Genomic DNA, 20,477 nt, shown 5'->3' on the forward strand with positions numbered 1-20,477 from the left:
AGTGAAGCTGCACGAAACCTTGTGTCTGCAATTGTAAATAATTTAGTTTTTAAGTTTTGTGTTTCTTGTAGAATCTATATAAAGTAATATACATTAGCCTATTGTTAAAATAATGAAAAAAACATCATTAAATATATTTGTTTTATTGTATTGTTACATTAATAGCTGTTGTATTATTATAGGATGGCCTAATAAACATTTCATAGGATTTTCAGAGTGAGGAAAAACCAAGACATTTAATATAAAATATAAAATGAATAACTACATAAAAAGAAAAAGAAAAAAATGGTTAAAAGCCATCGTCCCGGGGAGCATTTAATTTCGTCCCGTGCATTTTTTAAAATAATAATAATAACAATTAATAATTTCTAAGTCTTTGTTAGCCGTTTGTGAAGTTTTGTGCTCGTGCGCTACGTTCGCTCGCATCCTGTGCATCTCCTGGGGGCTAAGCCCCCCCTGTCCTTAAAAGCTAGTGACACCCCTGGTCACAGCACTAAAAAAGGTTGGAAATAAGGTTAGAAAAAAACAGGAATTCCTGGAAATTTGTTGAATGTGGAAAAATGTTTGTTTGAAATTCCAGGATGAATTGAATGTGTTGAAGCCGTGCAATAGTTTGAATCGGTTGAAAAATGTGGGAATTGTGGAAGTATGAAAAATGTATAATTAATTTTGAATGGGGAAAATGGGGAATGCTTTGGATATATCTACGGGGAAAACTTCCAACATAGACTTAAATTGTATGACATTTTCATACAGAAAGTGCCGCATACAGAACATTTCAAGCTGAGATAAGCTCCAGCACCACCACCCCCCAAGCGGTAGAAAATGGATGGATAGATGGAAGGGCCAATTTGATACATTTTATATATAAAAATGCTAAAACCAAGCTTTTTATGTTAATATGTTAAACAATCTGAACAAAACATCCACAACTTAGATGTGTGTGGTAGGTACCGGTACTCTGAAAAATAAACCTGCATATTTTATGGTAATAAAAACCGGAAGCTCAGTCAACAGAATTTTAACAGTAGGTTTTACACTTAAAACAGTTATTTTTACGGTATAATTCTGTCGCCGAAATACAGAAATATTTACGGTCATTTTTTGTTACAGTGCATTACTCTTAATATAAAAACAGTACCACCTTTATTTTTACAGCCCATTTTAATGTTAAATCTACTCACATTTTGTAACAAAGCAAACTAATGTTGAATCTAATCAATATGTATTATTATTATTATTGAGGTATTTAATATATACAGCTTGTTCTTAACTAATATATTTATTTCGCCAACTAAAACCTTGTTTTTAGAATTAATTAGTTGCCCCAGTGCTAAACTTCAGAGCATCCGGAAAGTATTCACAGCGCTGCACTTTTTCCACATTTTGTTATGTTACCGCCTTATTCCAAAATGGAATGCCTTCATTTTTGTCCTCCAAATTCTGCACACAATACCCCATGTTAATAATCTAAAAAGTAGTTTTTTTGCAAATGTATTAAAGCTAAAAAACAAAAACAATCACACTGTGGAGTGCCATCTCCGGGTTGGGGAGGAGACCCTGCCCCAAGTGGAGGAGTTCAAGTACCTCGGAGTCTTGTTCACGAGTGAGGGAAGAGGGGATCGTGAGATCGACACGCGGATCGGTGCAGCGTCTTCAGTAATGCGGACACTGTATCGATCCATTGTGGTGAAGAAGGAGCTGAGCCGGAATGCAAAGCTCTCAATTTACCGGTCGATCTACGTTCCCTTCCTCATCTGTGGTCATGAGCTTTGGGTTATGACCGAAAGGACAAGATCACGGGTACAAGCGGCTGAAATTAGATAGGGTGAGAAGCTCTGTCATCCGGGGGGAGCTCAAAGTAAAGCCGCTGCTCCGCCACATCAAGAGGAGCCAGATGAGGTGGTTCGGGTATCTGGTCAGGATGCCACCCGAATGCCTCCCTAGGGAGGTGTTTAGGGCACGTCCGACCCAGGACACGTTGGGAAGACTATGTCTCCCGGCTGGCCTGGGAACGCCTCGGGATCCCCCGGGAAGAGCTGGACGAAGTGGCTGAGGAGAGGAAAGTCTGGGCTTCCCTGCTTGGGCCCCGCGACCCGACCTCGGATAAGCGGAAGAAGATGGATGGATGGATGGATGTGAATACTTTCCGGATGCATTGAATATGAGAATCTACATCTACATCTTTAGTCTGTATTGTAGGTAACAGAGCAAATAAGAGTGATATCTAAAACAACTACTTCAAGATATTATTTTTATTACTTACTAACAATGCTGTATTTTCCGGACTATATAAGCCACACCCACTAAATTTTAGAAGAAAAAAATATTTCTCCATATATTAGCCACATATATATATATATACGTATAAACATTGTGAATAAAGTTATTTACACAAAAATATTCTGTAAATCTTTATTGTCATATTTAAATTGTCTGTAACACGGCAGTAAAACAGCTGATCAAACAAAACAGAAGTCATCGTCATGGACCCGCTAGCTGCGGAAGCTAACTCTCCAATTCCACGGTGACATTTTGGTGAATTTACTGAGGAATTTGTGAAACAATAGAAAAAGAATGTCATTGTAATTTAATAATACTAACACGGACACTCGTAAACGTGTTAGCATATTAGCTAATGCTAACAACGCTAGAGTTATTACATTACGATAGTACCTACAAATGTGCATGAAAACACTCCTACATTCATCACACATGGGAAGGTTTAGTCACTATAAACAGTTGTAGTTATATTGTAAAACTTTCAAACCTTGCTTGGAGTGATGAATAAAGAATTCATATGAGTAAAAACGCTATGGACGGCTAGAAGACTGAATGGCACGCCGGTTGAAAAAGAAAAAATGCACTACCCATTAATGGAAGTACACCACAGCACTTACAGTGAGCTAATTCATCTAAAAGATGGTGCCATACTATAAACAATAAAAAATATTTCTGCTTGTGTTTTTGTTTTTATATAAAAATAATTTTTATTATTGCCGTTAGTTAAGAAAAATTAATAAACTAGCCGCTCTGTCTTATAAGTTTAGGAAAAAAGTAGCGGCTTATAGTCCGGAATTTACGGTATTATCATTCCTCAGACTAAAAAAAATTAAAAGGCTTTAACACAAATGGCGGCGCATGGGAATGCAGCGGCTCTGCTAACGCTCTTGGTAGTGTAGAGCGATTTGGCAAAAAACACCCGTCATTTCTGTCAATTTCATGGATGGCTCAAAGCGTGAACACTCTGTGATCACATATGACCGACAGACAATTCTGGATGTGGATGGATCGGGTCGTTATAGACTGAAAGATGCATGTACGGTGGACCTCCTCGCTAGCATGGGAATACTTTGTGGGCTACATCGAGCGGCCTTTGTAGCAGCGGAGTCAAGTGCTAGCGGTGACCGCCAATGGAGACGACATAGGCAGTGCGAGCGGAAGCAGAAGCGGGGATGCCGAGCTGGGCTAACAACAAAGAGAAAAGCTAACCAAAGAAGCGTGGAGCCATAAGAAGCCATTTAAACTAGAACTAGCCGGCGTCAGGCTGGATGATCCCTGCACACATAGCAATTCTCTTAGAATAAAACACAACTCACATAATGTTTTTTCTTTTGTGACCATGTCAGAGGCAGACATACATTGTACTGAGGTAGCTAACTATGATGCGTTCAGTTTATCGCAACATCAAGCAAACAATCTGAATATCCCCGTCGTATCAATTCCTAGATATGGTCGAAACTATTTAAAGTGCAATACGCATAATAAACGCAACATTATTAATATTGCTACTTCGGATAATTTCAACAAACAATCCTCAAAACAGCCCACTACCTATAATATGGGCTTTTTAAACATAAGATCATTATCTTCCAAAACGCTATTAGTTAATGAAGTCATTAGAGACAACAAACTTGACGTCGTCGGTCTCGCCGAGACCTGGCTCAAACCAGACGATTTTTTTGCGCTAAATGAAGCATCTCCTCCTGGCTATACCAATACACATGTTGCCCGACCTCTTAAAAGGGGAGGGGGTGTCGCACTAATATACAATGAAAACTATAATCTTACACCTAACCTAAATAATAAATATAACTCGTTTGAGGTGCTCACTTTGAGGTTTGTCACACCGCTGCCTCTCCACCTGGCTGTTATCTACCGCCCCCCTGGGCCCTATTCGGACTTCATCAGTGAATTCTCAGAGTTTGTTGCTGATCTAGTGACGCACGCCGACAATATAATCATAATGGGGGACTTTAATATCCATATGAATACCCCATCGGACCCTCCATGCGTGGCGCTCCAGACTATAATTGATAGCTGTGGTCTTACACAAATAATAAATGAACCCACGCATCGCAACGGTAATACGATAGATCTAGTGCTTGTCAGGGGTGTCACCACCTCTAAAGTTACGATACTCCCGTACACTAAATAAATGATAAATGGGTTGTACTTGTATAGCGCTTTTCTACCTTCAAGGTACTCAAAGCGCTTTGACAGTATTTCCACATTTACCCATTCACACACACATTCACACACTGATGGCGGGAGCTGCCATGCAAGGCGCTACCAGCAGCCATCAGAGGCAAAGGGTGAAGTGTCTTGCCCAAGGACACAACGGACGTGACTAGGAAGGTAGAAGGTGGGAATTGAACCCCAGTAACCAGCAACACTCCGATTGCTGGCACAGCCACTCTACCAACTTCGCCACGCCTAAAGTAATGTCCGATCATTACCTTATAAAATTCGAAGTTCTGACTCATTGTCAACAAACTAATAATAATAATAATAACTACTATAGCAGCCGCAACATTAATGCTGCCACAACGACGACTCTTACTGACCTACTGCCTTCGGTAATGGCACCATTCCCAAATTATGTGGGCTCTATTGATAACCTCACTAACAACTTTAATGACGCCCTGCGCGACACCATTGATATTGTAGCACCGCTAAAGCTAAAAAGGGCCCCTAAAAGGCGTACCCCATGGTTTACAGAAGAAACTAAAGCCCAGAAATTATCATGTAGAAAGCTGGAACGCAAATGGCGTGCGACTAAACTTGAGGTTTTCCATCAAGTATGGTGTGATAGTTTAATAACTTATAAACGCATGCTTACCTCAGCTAAAGCTAAATATTACTCAAATCTCATGCACCTCAACAAAAATGATCCTAAATTTCTGTTTAGTACAGTAGCATCGCTAACCCAACAAGGGACTTCTCCCAGTAGCTCCACCCACTCAGCAGATGACTTTATGAATTTCTTTAATAAGAAAATTGAAGTCATTAGAAAAGAGATTAAAGACAATGCATCTCAGCTACAACTGGGTTCTATTAACACAGATACGACTGTATATACGACGGATACCGCCCTCCAAAATAGTTTCTCTCTCTTTGATGAAATAACATTGGAGGAATTGTCAAAATGTGTAAATGGGACAAAACAAACAACATGTTTACTTGACCCAATTCCTGGGAAACTTATCAAGGAGCTTTTTGTATTACTAGGTCCATCAGTGTTAAATATTATAAACTTATCACTTTCCTCTGGCACTGTTCCCCTAGCATTCAAAAAAGCGGTTATTCATACTCTACTCAAAAGACCTAACCTCGATCCTGATCTCCTGGTAAACTACCGGCCGGTGTCCCACCTTCCGTTTATCTCGAAAATGCTCGAAAAAATTGTAGCACAGCAGCTAAATGAACACTTAGCGTCTAACAATCTCTGTGAACCTTTTCAATCCGGTTTCAGGGCAAATCACTCTACGGAGACAGCCCTCGCAAAAAGGACTAATGATCTATTGCTAACGATGGATTCTGATGCGTCATCTATGTTGCTGCTTCTTGATCTTAGCGCCGCTTTCGATACTGTTGATCATAATATTTTATTAGAGCGTATCAAAACGCGTATTGGGATGACAGACTTAGCCTTGTCTTGGTTTAACTCTTATCTTACTGACAGGATGCAGTGTGTCTCCCATAACAATGTGACCTCGGACTATGTTAAGGTAAGGTGCGGAGTTCCCCAGGGTTCGGTTCTTGGCCCTGCACTCTTTAGTATTTACATGCTGCCGCTAGGTGACATCATACGCAAATACGGTGTTAGCTTTCACTGTTATGCTGATGACACCCAACTCTACATGCCCCTAAAGCTGACCAACACGCCGGATTGTAGTCAGCTGGAGGCGTGTCTTAATGAAATTAAACAATGGATGTCCGCTAACTTTTTGCAACTCAACGCTAAGAAAACGGAAATGCTGATTATCGGTCCTGCTCAACACCGACATCTATTTAAAAATACCACCTTAACATTTGACAACCAAACAATTAAACAAGGTGACTCTGTAAAGAATCTGGGTATTATCTTCGACCCAACTCTCTCGTTTGAGTCGCACATTAAGAGTGTTACTAAAACGGCCTTCTTTCATCTCCGTAATATCGCTAAATTTCGTCCCATTTTGTCCACAAGCGATGCTGAGATCATTATCCATGCGTTTGTTACATCTCTTCTCGATTACTGTAACGTTTTATTTTCGGGCCTGCCTATGTCTAGCATTAAAAGATTACAGATGGTACAAAATGCGGCTGCTAGACTTTTGACAAAAACAAGAAAGTTTGATCATATTACGCCTATACTGGCTCACTTGCACTGGCTTCCTGTGCACCTAAGATGCGACTTTAAGGTTTTACTACTTACGTATAAAATACTACACGGTCAAGCTCCTGCCTATCTTGCCGATTGTATTGTACCATATGTCCCGGCAAGAAATCTGCATTCAAAGAACTCCGGCTTATTAGTGATTCCCAGAGCCCAAAAAAAGTCTGCGGGCTATAGAGCGTTTTCTATTCGGGCTCCAATACTATGGAATGCCCTACCGGTAAAAGTTAGAGATGCTACCTCAGTAGAAGCATTTAAGTCTCATCTTAAAACTCATTTGTATACTCTAGCCTTTAAATAGACCCCCTTTTTAGACCAGTTGATCTGCCGTTTCTTTTCTTTTCTTTTCTACTCTGCTCCAAACCCGGGGTGGACCGCTAGCCTGTTCATCAGATGGGGACATCTCTACGCTGCTGACTCGTCTCCACTCGGGATGGTTCCTGCTGGCCCCACTATGGACTGGACTCTCGCTGATGTGTTGGACTTTCACAATATTATGTCAGACCCACTCGACATCCATTGCTAGAGGGGGGGGTTACCCACATATGCGGTCCTCTCCAAGGTTTCTCATAGTCATTCACATTGACGTCCCACTGGGGTGAGTTTTCCTTGCCCGTATGTGGGCTCTGTACCGAGGATGTCGTTGTGGCTTGTACAGCCCTTTGAGACCTGTGATTTAGGGCTATATAAATAAACATTGATTGATTGATTGAACACACTTGAAAACTTTGCATATTTTGCAAAAAATGTGCAGACATGTTTATCATGACAGGACGCACAGAAATCATCAGACCATATACAGTAAGACAGGGGTGTCCAAACTTTTTCCATTGAGGGCCACACACTGAAAAATCAAAGCAAGCGGGGGCCATTTTTATATTTTTTATTTTAAAAAACAATACAATATATGTTTAAAAAAATATACATTTAGGCCTCCACTTAGGCTTGATCAAATAAATATAAAAAATGTGTCATTATCATGTGTCATCATTGGGACGGTATAGCTCGTTTGGTAAAGTGGCTGTGCCAGCAACTTGAGGGTTTCAGGTTCGATCCCCGCTTCTGCCCCATCCTTGGGCACGACACTTTACCCACCTGTTCCCAGTGCCACCTACACTGGTTTAAAAATTTAACTTAGATATTGGGTTTCACAATGTAAAGCGCTTTGAGTCACTAGAAAAAAGTGCTATATAAATATAGTTCACTTCACATTATTCAGTATTATTATTCAAGGTCAATATTAAGTTGTATGCCCTTTTTGTCAAATAAAATCCTGTTTTCTTATGGAACAAACACTAAGTATGCAATATTTTCACCCAATAAAAATTTTAAGTGGAATATTTTGGATGATACAATAATTGGAGCCTTAAACAGGTCAATAACTCATAACAACATTGATTTTAATTAATTATTATTTTTTGAGCAATGACACTCAAAAAAAAAAAGTCCCACTAAAATGATTGGGGATCCAAAAAGGTCCTGCTCAGTAAAGTTAAAAAAAAAAAAATCATACATTTTTTTTTACTTTTAACACAATTGTCTCAAGATCAACTTCAGATCTATCCGTCAATTATCATTTTTATTGTTGTTTATGTTTTTTGTTTGTTTGTTTTAGGCCCTTCTTTAAAAAGTAAAAAAAAATAAAAACTTTGTTTTTTAAATGGCAAACACAAAATATGCAACATTTCCCAAAAAACTATCTCAAAGTGGAATATTCAATGTGATGTAAATGGAGCCTTGAATAAGTCAATAATTCATAATAACATTGATTTTGATTAATTATAATTTTTTTAAGAAAGAAACAGCCTGCATGGCAGCTTTGTGTTATTAGAGTAAACATTGTAACATTTTCTTGTTACATTTCACCTGTTTGCTCTTTTATACCACTTTTTATGTTTTGATTTTTTTTAATCGTATTATTAGAATGTGCCGTGGGGCCGTTAAAAATTACCTGCGGGCCGCAAATGGCCCCCGGGCCGCACTTTGGACACCCCTGCAGTAAGACAAACAAAGTTGTCGGCCATTTTGGTTTTCAGGTGCCATTTTTCTGGGAATTTGGGCCTTTTTTTGCGTGTGTGCTGTTCCAATCTGGGAACTATTTATTTTGTTCGTAGAATGCACAGCGGGCCAATTAAAAAAAAAACGATCTGTTGGCCGACAAACCTGCTCTAGCTACTCTTTCAGTGCTGTGACCAAGGTCGACAGTTACATATGAAAACTGCATTGTTACACTTTCATCTCCTGTGTTGCTCCGTCCTTTAATCCGTCACTCAGAACGTACATTGAGTCATAAATGCGTGTGGATTAGAAGTCCCGGCCAATCAACACTGAGGGCGTGCAGCTCTGTGGCCTGCCACGCAATCTAGCAAGGAGTCTGAAAGTGGTCCAACATGGTGGCGCTAACCCCCGTGCTCACTTGTTCATGTAGGCCACCACATCCTTCTCCAGACTCTGAGCAAAGCGGTGATTGAGGAAGAGGAGCTGGCCGTGAGGAAGCAGGTGGCTGAGGAGAACGTCGATGCGGTTGCTCTTCAGCAAAACCTGAACCAGAGGAAATAGGAGATGTTATTAAAGGTCACCAATTGTACAAAAGTGACTTTTATTTGAAGTTCTATCACAGGGGTGTTCAAACTTTTTGACTTGGGGGCCACATTGGGCTAATTTCATATACAGTATATATATATATATACACACACACACACACACAATACAGGCCAAAAGTTTGGACACACCTCATTCAATGCGTTTTCTTTATTATCATGTCTATTTACATTGTAGATTGTCAGTTAAGTATATATCTGCGACTATAAGTCGCAGATATATACGTTGTGAAATTAGTTATTTACACAGAAATATTCTGTAAATGTTTATTTACATACCTTAACTGTTTGCAAACGGTGTCTGCAACACTGCAGTAAAACGGCTGATCAAAAAAAAACAGAAGTCATGGTCATGGACCCACTAGCTGGGCAAGCTAGCTCTCCAATCAGCTAAACAGACTTAATAACTCCATTGTGACGTTTTGGTGAATTTACTGAGAAATTTCTGAAAGTGAAAGAATACAAAAATAATGTAATAGTGTGTTAATAATACTAACATAGACTATCGTAAAACTTGTTAGCATATTAGCTAATGCTAACGACGCTAGCACGTACAAATATGCATGAAAACACTCCTACAGACGTCACACATGAGACACTTTAGTGAGTAAGAATGGTTTTAGATATATTGTAAAACTTACGAACGTTGCTTGAAGTGATGGATTAAGAATCATTTTGCGCAAGAACGATATAAACAGCTTTACTTCCGGTTTAAGGCATTAAAACAAAGCAGATTTTCAACCCGCAACACCTGTAACGAGCAAACTTGTCCAAAAGGTGGCGCCATAGCACAAACAATAACACACAATTTCAGTGTTTCTGCTTGTGCTTAATGAAAACTATTGAACACAAAACATTATGGCCGTCAGCAAAGGAAAAATCCATAAATTAGCCGTACCATTTTATGAACCTCAGGTACAAAGCGTAGGAAAAACATAGCGGCTTATAATCCGGAATTGACGGTAGTTTGTAGTGTAAAATATTACAAGAGGCTCGATCAAGTGAAATTAGTCAGAAAGAACAACACTAACCTGTTTATTAGTAACCACCTGGAATGGACTTATACCATCTTTAAGTTGAAGTGGAGTGGTAATTTGTTTTTGGCGACACCTAGTGGCCACAACAATTCATTAGGTTAAGCCCATCAAGCAGTAAATTGAATGATGCGGATACATTTGTTACTGGATACTTGGAGACTTTGCATGTGTAATAATATGAAACTATAATTATTTGATACTTTTTTATGTTGACACGTACAGTTGACAAGAAATCTCTACATTTGATCTCTTTTAGGCTCGTTCTCACCTCGCTGCCTTGGCCCAGCATGTGCAGGTGCTCCAAGCACTGTCTGGTCAGGTTCCGCAGGGTTCCCTCCGCCAGGAGGAGGTTCTCGTGAGGCTCGCACACCAACACAAAGCCCAAACTCTGCACGGCCATCCACAGCGCACTCGTCTCCTCGGAGAAGGGGTCTCCAGACCGGAGCCGGACCACGCCGCTGTCAGCGTCCTGTAGAGCCAGCATCTCCTCGCCGGGAAGCGTCTCCATCAAAGGACGCCCAGAGGCGTCCCGGCACATGGAGACGGCACTGTGGACCTGCCTGGACCAAACAGGAAAATGCTTCAGTCATCATCATAAAGAGAAACTGCTGTCGCTGGATATAAACACACTAAACACTCTATGCGGTTGTTTAGGGCTCAGAGATTTAAATCCCTCAGTTATAAATGTTCTTACAGTACAGCCTTATTCCAAAATGTCATGGAATACATTCATTTTTGTGCTCAAAATTCTACACACAATACCCCTTAATGACAGTGTGAAATGTTTTTTTGAAAGCGTATTATAAATAACAAAAACTAAGAATTACATGCAAGTAATTATTCACTGCCTTTGCCATGAAGCTAAAATTGGGGTCAACCTGTGGTCAATTCAGGCAAGGCACACACCGGTCTATGAATAAAATCCCTCACTTGACAGAACACCATTGGCGTTGTTTTAGGGGGGCTCAAGCCCCCCTAAAATGTTCTTAAAGGCCTACTGAAACCCACTACTACCGACCACGCAGTCTGATAGTTTATACATCAATGATGAAATCTTAACATTGCAACACATGCCAATACGGCCGGGTTAACTTATAAAGTGACATTTAAAATTTCCCGGGAAATATTCGGCTGAAACGTCGCGGTATGATGACGTATGCGCGTGACGTAGTCAGTTTAACGGAAGTTATGGTACCCCGTAGAGTCCTATACAAAAAGCTCTGTTTTCATTTCATAATTCCACAGTATTCTGGACATCTTTTGCAATTTGTTTAATGAACAATGAAGGCTGTAAAGAAGACAGTTGTAGGTGGGATCGGTGTATTAGCAGCGGACTACAGCAACACAACCAGGAGGACTTTGTTGGAGAGCAGACTCGCTAGCCGGCGACCTCACCTTGACTTCCTACGTCTCCGGGCCGCCAAACGCATCGGGTGAAGTCCTTCGTCCTTCCGCCGATCGCTGGAACGCAGGTGAGCACGGGTGTTGATGAGCAGATGAAGGCTTGCTGGCGTAGGTGGAGAGCTAATGTTTTTAGCATAGCTCTGTGCGGTCCGGTTGCTAAGTAGGCTTCAATGGCGTCGTTAGCACAACATTGTTAACCTTCGCCAGCCTGGAAAGCATTAACCGTGTATTTACATGTCCACGGTTTAATATCTATCCTTCCAGTCAGGGGTTTATTTTTTTTGTTTCTATATGCAGTTAAAGCACGATGCTATCACGTTAGCTCGTAGCTAAAGCGTTTCGCCGATGTATTGTTGTGGAGATAAAAGGCACTGAATGTCCATTTCGCGTTCTCGACTCTCATTTTCAAGAGGATATAGTATCCGAGGTGGTTTAAAATACAAATCCGTGATCCACAATAGAAAAAGGAGTGTGGAATCCAATGAGCCAGCTTGTACCTAAGTTACGGTCAGAGCGGGAAAAAAATTTATTTCACTGCATTCTAGTCCGTCACTCTAACGTTCCTCGTCCACGAATCTTTCATCCTCGCTCAAATTAATGGGGTAATGCTCCGAATAGCTCTAGCTGCGTTGAAAACAATAGGAAAATATGAGGGAGTGAACAACTGACAACGTCACGCTACTTCCGGTAGGGGCAAAGGTTTTTTTTATCAGAGACCAAAAGTTGCGAACTTTATCGACGTTGTTCTATACTAAATCCTTTCAGCAAAAATATGGCAATATCACAAAATGATCAAGTATGACACATAGAATGGATCTGCTATTCCCGTTTAAATAAAAACATTTCATTTCAGTAGGCCTTTAAGGCCCCCTAAATAATTTGGTGTTAAAAAAAAAAAAAACTTTTTTTTTTTTTTTACAAATACATGCCGACATATTCATTATAAAGTGGCCCGAATATGAGTTTAAATAAATAATCATATAACCTGTCATTATTCACTGAGTTTCCCCTCACTTCATAGTGTAAGGTAGAGAGCCCCTTCAGTGCGTCGGTATCCAATCCATTCCACTTGTTCATATAGAAAATGCCCACATCACTCAAAATCCAGTCCGCATTTTCTCTGCGACCTTGCTTGCGGTCTGGCAGGTGTACGAAGCACATTAGCACACAGCACTGCAGAACAAGAACCTTGTGTCTGCAATTGTAAATAATTTAGTTTTTAAGTTTTGTGTTTCATGTAGAATTTATAGAAAGTAATATACATTAGCCCAGGGGTGGGCAATTAATTTTTACCGGGGGCCGCATGAGCAACCCGAGCACTGCTGGAGGGCCACACTGACAATATTTCAATTAAATTTTGCTCAAATTATTTTTGATATACCGTAAGATAGATAATAATAATAATATTTTCATTTAACCTAACTTATCTTTATACAAAAGCAGATGGCTTTTGATGGTTTTATTTTTAACACTTTCTTACACAACACTTCCTGATGTATATTACAATACAAAAATGTCAATTTCTGTCACTTTATCCTGCATCCTCTTTGTTGTAGAACCTTTATTTAACCAGATAAGAAAACGTTGTGAACGTAGCACGCCTGTAAGGTGATTGGCGAAGAAGGAGTAAGCGTTGCTGTTGCGGAAATGAGGAGTGAGGATTGGTTTTCCTTTTGGAAAGAACGAGATAAGTTGAGCTGTGTTAGTATAGCATGCTCAATAAAAGTTTAAAAAGTGCATCAGACTTGGTGTGCACTTCTTCTGGACGCTACAATTGATGTCACAAGTGGGATGAAATGCCTCCCAGTTCGCCTTGCCATCAAACCTGGGAGTCTTCATTGAGGGCGGAATTCCCCCCGTGGCAAGCAGCGTGGCTGCACCTGTAAACACTCTCTCTCTCTCTCTCTCTCTCTCTCTCTCTCTCTCTCTCTCTCTCTCTCTCTCTCGGCGAGCTCCTCACGTGGCACGTACCTCCCGATGACGTAGCACACAAACAGTGCAGTATGCGCAAAGTTTTACTTCTGCCACCAATTGTAGCGTCCAGAAGAAGTGCACATCAAGTCTGACGCTCTTTTTAAACCTTTATTGAGCAAGCTATACTAACACAGCTCAACATATCTCGTTCCTTCCACACGCACGTCTCCTCACTCCTCATTTACGCAACTCAAGAAGACAACATCAACTTCAGCAGGTCGTTACACTATATTCTTTAAACACAGCAACGTGTGTACCACAAATAAGCACACAGCTTTACCTTTACTTGGCAGTCCATGTCTTGTTGAAAACACGCCATTCGTCATCAACTTTTCTCTTTTTAGCGTCTCAGGGATAACCGGGCATCACTTGTCGCTGTGCGCCTTCCCTCACAGGACATACGCACATATAACACTTTTCAAAATAAAAGCAGCACAGTTGTATTGCACGCACGACAAAGATGTTTTTTTAAATTTATTTTGTAATTTGAGATTGCCGCTGCGCGCACAAGCATACGTCCACACGGAAGTAATACAAATAACGCTTTTCAAAACAAAAGCAGCACCGTTGTATTGCACACTCGAAATAGATGCTTTTTAAAATTTATTTTGTAATTTATAATTGGCCTCACGCGGGCCGGACAGGGACGTACAAAGGGCCGGATGCGGCCCGCGGGCCGCACAATGCCCAGGTCTGCATTAGCCTATTGTTAAAATAATGAAAACAACATCATTAAATATATTTGTTTTATTGTATTGTTACATTAATAGCTGTTGTATTATTATAGGATGGCTTGTTAAACATTTCATAGGATTTTCAGAGGGTGGAAAAACCAAGACATTTAATATAAAATGTAAAATGAATAAATACATAAAAAGAAAAAGAAAAAAAATGGTTAAAAGCCATCGTCCCAGGGAGCATTTAATTTCGTCCCGTGCATTTTTTTTTTACCGTCCCCGGGACGACGGGACTACTTTAATCTCAAGCCCTGGAAGTTACATTTTATTGTTTGCATTATTTGTTTCAGCATTGCACTTTGAAGATGGTCCCTCAGCTCTTTGACAGCTTTGGCTCTTTTTCAGATCAGCAGACTAAGTCTTTCTTATTTACAGTATATATAAATGTTTCTCATTTCTATTCAGACTTCCATATATATTTAATTTCCTTAACGGCTTGCCATAATATATATATATATAAATATATTATATACAAGCCAAATTATCCCGATCCAGATATTACTTTAATTCAAGTAATTAAGTAATATTTCCAGGGCTTGAATTTACAACCATTTCAGTCACATATGTGCTCAAAATGTAATATGTGCAACTTCAAAATATTTGGGAACAAACAATTATTGTATTGTGAGCGAAAGTTGTGGCATTTGCCTCTATGTTGTGAATTAAAGGCCCACTACTACCGACCACGCAGTCTGATAGTTTATATATCAATGATGAAATCTTAACATTGCAACACATGCCAATACGGCCGGGTTAACTTATAAAGTGCAATTTTAAATTTCCCGGGAAACTTCCGGCTGAAAACGTTTCGGTATGATGACGTTTGCGCGTGACGTCACGGGTTGAAGCAGACATTTTGGAATAGCACGGTGGCCAGCTTAAGTCGTCTGTTTTCACCACATAATTCCACAGTATTCTGGACATCTGTGTTGGTGAATCTTTTGCAATTTGTTCAATTAACAATGGAGACTGCAAAGAACAAAGCTGTGGGTGGGATCGGTGTATTAGCGACTGGCTACAGCAACACAACCAGGAGGACTTTGAGTTGGATAGCAGACACGCTACCGTGAGTACAGCTTTGGCTTCCAAATATTTGATCGCTTGCCCGTACGTGCGTGTCGCTATGTGCATGTCACGTACGTAACTTTGGGGAAATATATGTTTCTTGCCGACTCTGATGGCGGCCGGGGTGTCGTCGAAAGCTACAACGCCGTCCGCCGCCGCGCCGCTGTCCTCACCGCTGTCCTCACCTGTCTGGGTTGACTTCCTCCGTCTCCGGGCCGCTGACCGCACCGATCATCGTGGTGAAGTCCTTCGTCACGCCGTTGATCGCTGGAATGCAGGTGAGCACGGGTGTTGATGAGCAGATGAGGGCTGGCGTAGGTGGAGAGCTAATGTTTTTAGCATAGCTCTGTCGAGGTCCCGTAGCTAAGTTAGCTTCAATGGCATTGTTAGCAACAGCATTGCTAGGCTTCGCCAGGCGGCACAGCATTGACCGTGTGGTTACAGGTCCAGGGTTTGGTAGTATTGTTGATCTTCAATCAATCAATCAATGTTTATTTATATAGCCCTAAATCACAAGTGTCTCAAAGGGCTGTACAAGCCACAACGACATCCTCGGTACAGAGCCCACATACGGGCAAGGAAAAACTCACCCCAGTGGGACGTCGGTGAATGACTATGAGAAACCTTGGAGAGGACCGCATATGTGGGTAACCCCCCCCCCTCTAGGGGAGACCGAAAGCAACGGATGTCGAGTGGGTCTGACATAACATTGTGAAAGTCCAGTCCACAGTGGATCCAACACATCAGCGGGAGTCCAGTCCACAGCGGGGCCAACAGGAAACCATCCCGAGCGGAGACGGGTCAGCAGCGCAGAGATGTCCCCAACCGATGCACAGGCTAGTGGTCCACCCGGGGTCCCGGCTCTGGACAGCCAGCACTTCATCCATGGCCACCGGACCTATGCAACTCCCCCTCGCAAGGGACAGGGGAGAAGAGAGAAGAAAAGAAACGGCAGATCAACTGGTCTAAAAAAGGGGGGTTTATTTAAAGGCTAGATTATACAAATGAGTTTTAAGATGGGACTTAAATGCTTCTACTGAGGTAGCATCTCTAACTGTTACCGGGAGGGCATTCCAGAGTACTGGAGCCCGAATAGAAAACGCTCTATAGCCCGCAGACTTTTTTTTGGCTCTGGGAATCACTAATGAGCCGGAGTTCTTTGAACGCAGATTTCTTGTCGGGACATATGGTACAATACAATCGGCGAGATAGGCTGGAGCTAAACCGTGTAATATTTTATACGTAAGTAGTAAAACCTTAAAGTCGCATCTTAAGTGCACAGGAAGCCAGTGCAAGTGAGCCAGTATAGGCGTAATATGATCAAACTTTCTTGTTTTTGTCAAAAGCCTTGCAGCCGCATTTTGTACCAACTGTAATCTTTTAATGCTAGACATAGGGAGGCCCGAAAATAATACGTTACAGTAATCGAGACGAGACGTAACGATCTTCTGTCTATCCTTCCAGTCAGGGGCTTATTTCTTCTGTTTCTATATGCAGTTAAGCATGATGCTATCATGTTAGCTCCGTAGCTAAAGTGCTTCGCCGATGTATTGTCGTGGAGATAAAAGTCACTGTGAATGTCCATTTCCCGTTCTCGACTCTCATTTTCAAGAGGATATAGTATCCGAGGTGGTTTAAAATACAAATCCGTGATCCACAATAGAAAAAGGAGAGAGTGTGGAATCCAATGAGCCCTTGTACCTAAGTTACGGTCAGAGCGAAAAAAAGATACGTCCTGCACTGCACTCTAATCCTTCACTCTCACTTTCCTCATCCACAAATCTTTCATCCTGGCTCAAATTAATGGGGTAATCGTTGCTTTCTCGGTCAGAATCGCTCTCGCTGTTGGTGTAAACAATGTACAAATGTGAGGAGCCCTTCAACCTGTGACGTCACGCTACTTCCGGTACAGGCAAGGCTTTTTTATCAGCGACCAAAAGTTGCGAACTTTATCGTCAATGTTCTCTACTAAATCCTTTCAGCAAAAATATGGCAATTTCGCGAAATAATCAAGTATGACACATAGAATGGATCTGCTATCCCCGTTTAAATAAGAAAATCTCATTTCAGTAGGCCTTTAATAATATAGAGGCTAATGCCATGACTTTCATTGTGTTTCAGTGTATCTTGAAGGATCATGCAAGTAATTGTTTCTTGTTGATGCTGTAAACAAAATGTCACTGTGCAAACCCATGTTTGTTGTTGTACTGAACACAGATTGAAACTAAACCGGTTGAAATAATAATAATAACAATGAATAATTTCAAAGTCTTTGTTAGCCGTTTGTGAAGTTTTGTGCTCGTGCGCTACGTTCGCTCGCATCCTGCATCTCCTGGGGGCTAAGCCCCCTCTGTCCTTAAGAGCTAGTGACGCCCCTGCAGAACACTAAACAATAATGAAGTCAAATGAACAGTCTGTAGAGTGTAGACACAAGTCTGGGGAAGGGTACAGAAAAATATCAGCTGCCTTGAAGGTTCTAATGAGCGCAGTGGCCTCCATTATTCGTAAATGGGACACGTTTGGAACCACCAGAACCATTAGACACAGCTGGAATATTTTATAGTAAAACACTGTACTTTAATCAAGTGATTCTTTGGCGTACCACTAGATGGAACCCGTACCACAGTTTGAGAATCCCTTCATTAATTAATGATGATTTAAAAAATAGCCTATTTATGATACTTACTATCCACTAATGATAATCATACATTAATAAGATCATCTTGATAGTCGTGTTCTATACAAACACATTAAAAAGTGCATGATGCATACAAAACCTTTGAAAAGTTCATTTCAAGCAAATTAAGTCAATTGTTGGTTTTTGAGCATGTAAACAGACTATTACTCTATGTGGGGGTGTAACGTTAGGGTTATGGTGGGGTGCATTGGGTGTCTTAACAATAATAATAATAAATAAGTCATATTAAAGACCAAGATAACGCCACACAAAGCCTGGGACTGGCGCTGTCAACACACACCACAAAAGCTAGCTCAACCATGTTGGTTCTGGTCCACTTCATTGGGGCGAAAAAGAACCAACATACCGCGCCACCACGGAGACCTTCTCGGCGGAGAGAAGTCGCCTCTCCTGCGGGGTGAGCTGCCGCTGCTGTCCGGCATGAAAGACTGCCTCGTCCGGTCCGAAGACGCGGGAGTAGAGCACCCTGCTCTCCCCTGGAGCAAGGGCATTTATCGGACACACGGTGTGGATGATAAAACAACGAACCATGTCCGTTTAGGAGGTTTTACCGCTGTTTTGATGCCGATTGAATCACTTCCGGGTATGGGTCACATGACCAACGTATTGTCATACATGTTTTAAGCCACTAGATAGCGCTCTGTTTACACACGTGGGTTTACACGGCGTCCTGTAGTCACGTGAGGGCCTTTTGACCAATCAGAGAGAGTATAGGCTGACGATCTCCTAAATGATTGGTCAAAAGCTCCTCACGTGACTACAGAGCGCCATGTTTGGGACCGACTCCGAGCTGTCAATACTCTCTAAGGCTGCTTCTACACTAAACCGGCTGAGGTTATACAGGATATATCCCACCTAACCTTATCCTTGTCCATACTCACACAATGCCAGCGTTTAAGACCCTCTCCGTCCGCCGGCGCAACGCGACCTAGTACGCATGCGCGGAAAATGCGCTCGTCATAGTGACCTCTGACCTATTTTGTGAACTTTACTACGTTGTTGTTAAGGTGTTTGAGCTTATTGGAGTTCATTTATGCGTGCACATGAACGACACTTTATTCGAGTTCGATCATCAACGTCCTCTCGCCGAGGATACTATATTTTCTTCTTCTTCTGTTGAACACACAACTGCTGCGGTGTTAAACACTACACAGCACCAGAGCGCCCCAAGTGGAGAACATGCGCTACAACATCCAACCTCTACAATAAACACACAGAGTAAGAGCGCAGATATATACAATCTTAACACCCCCACTTGCTATTAGCTCACTGTGTTAAATCAATTTGTAAACAATATTTAAGAACATTTTCCATCATCCTGTTTTGTTAGGATTCCTCCTTCTAGTCTTTATCCTAAAATGCCAAACATATTCTGTGAAAAACATTTCAACTTATGTTTAGTAGATAGTTTTGTCAGGATATCAGCAACCATTTGTTCTGTAGGGCAATATTCCAGTAATACCCTACCAGTAGCAACAATGTCTCTTATGAAGTGGTATTTCACATCAATGTGTTTGCATCTTTGTCTGTTAACAGGATTTTTAGTGAGTGCAATCATACCTTGGTTATCTTCGTACACTTTTGTTGTAACATATTGATAGTTATCAAGTCCTTTTAGTAGCTGTTCAATGTAAAGACACTCCTGTATAGCTGAAGCTAACGAAATGTACTCTGCGTCACAGGTAGAAAGAGCTACTGTTGGTTGTTTTCTTGTCTTCCATGAAATGAATGAACTGCCTTCACACAAAGTTGCACAATAGCCTGATGTGCTACGTCTGTCTGTTTCATTTGATGCCCAACTTGCATCACAGTAAACTGTCAGACCGAGTCTTTCAGTTACATTCTTCTTAAAGTTAAGTCCTTGTTCTGATGTACCTTTTAGGTATCTGAATACATGTTTCACTGTATTCCAATGTTCCATAGTAGGTTCATTAAAGTGTTGAGATAGTTTACTCACAACAAAGCTTATGTCAGGTCGAGTGCATGTGGATAAGTAAATTAAACTTCCCACTGCTTCTCTGTACTGTCTTGGTTGTTTCAACTTTTCAGCATTTTCTGCATAATCAAGTTTTGGTTCACAAGGAGTTTCTCTTGGTTTACAATTTTCCATATCAAACCTTTGTAAAACCTTTTTCATATATCTCTCTTGTGACATTTTGACTAGTCCATTTGTTTGTTCAAAGTCTATTCCTAAGAAATGTTTTAGGATTCCCAAATCCTTTATTTTGAATCTCTGAGTTAACATTCTTTTTACATCCTGCATTGATTTTTCACTTGAAGCAGCTAAAATAAGGTCATCTA

General features: G+C 41.0%; 1 protein-coding gene across 3 annotated transcripts; it reads right to left on the minus strand.

Annotated features, from left to right (window-relative positions):
* Nucleotides 1-7,191: 7,191 nt before the first annotated feature.
* ap5s1 (adaptor related protein complex 5 subunit sigma 1) lies at nucleotides 7,192-18,820 on the minus strand. 3 transcript variants are annotated; one of them, XM_062042414.1, is made up of 4 exons: nucleotides 18,523-18,820; nucleotides 10,567-10,858; nucleotides 10,293-10,371; nucleotides 9,065-9,202 (listed from the first exon to the last, which is right to left on the minus strand). In XM_062042414.1, exons 1-3 carry the CDS (start codon nucleotides 18,705-18,707, stop codon nucleotides 10,333-10,335), a joined length of 516 nt encoding a protein of 171 aa, XP_061898398.1. In that variant the 5' UTR covers nucleotides 18,708-18,820; the 3' UTR covers nucleotides 9,065-9,202; nucleotides 10,293-10,332. The 3 variants fall into 3 exon arrangements, with proteins under 3 accessions (XP_061898397.1, XP_061898398.1, XP_061898399.1); XM_062042415.1 differs by lacking the exon at nucleotides 9,065-9,202 and adding an exon at nucleotides 9,689-9,706; XM_062042413.1 differs by lacking the exon at nucleotides 10,293-10,371 and having other exon boundaries at nucleotides 7,192-9,202; nucleotides 18,523-18,812.
* Between the last annotated feature and the right edge of the window lie 1,657 nt (nucleotides 18,821-20,477).

The sequence above is a fragment of the Entelurus aequoreus genome, linkage group LG03, assembly GCF_033978785.1.
Source record: "Entelurus aequoreus isolate RoL-2023_Sb linkage group LG03, RoL_Eaeq_v1.1, whole genome shotgun sequence".
NCBI lineage: Eukaryota > Metazoa > Chordata > Actinopteri > Syngnathiformes > Syngnathidae > Entelurus > Entelurus aequoreus.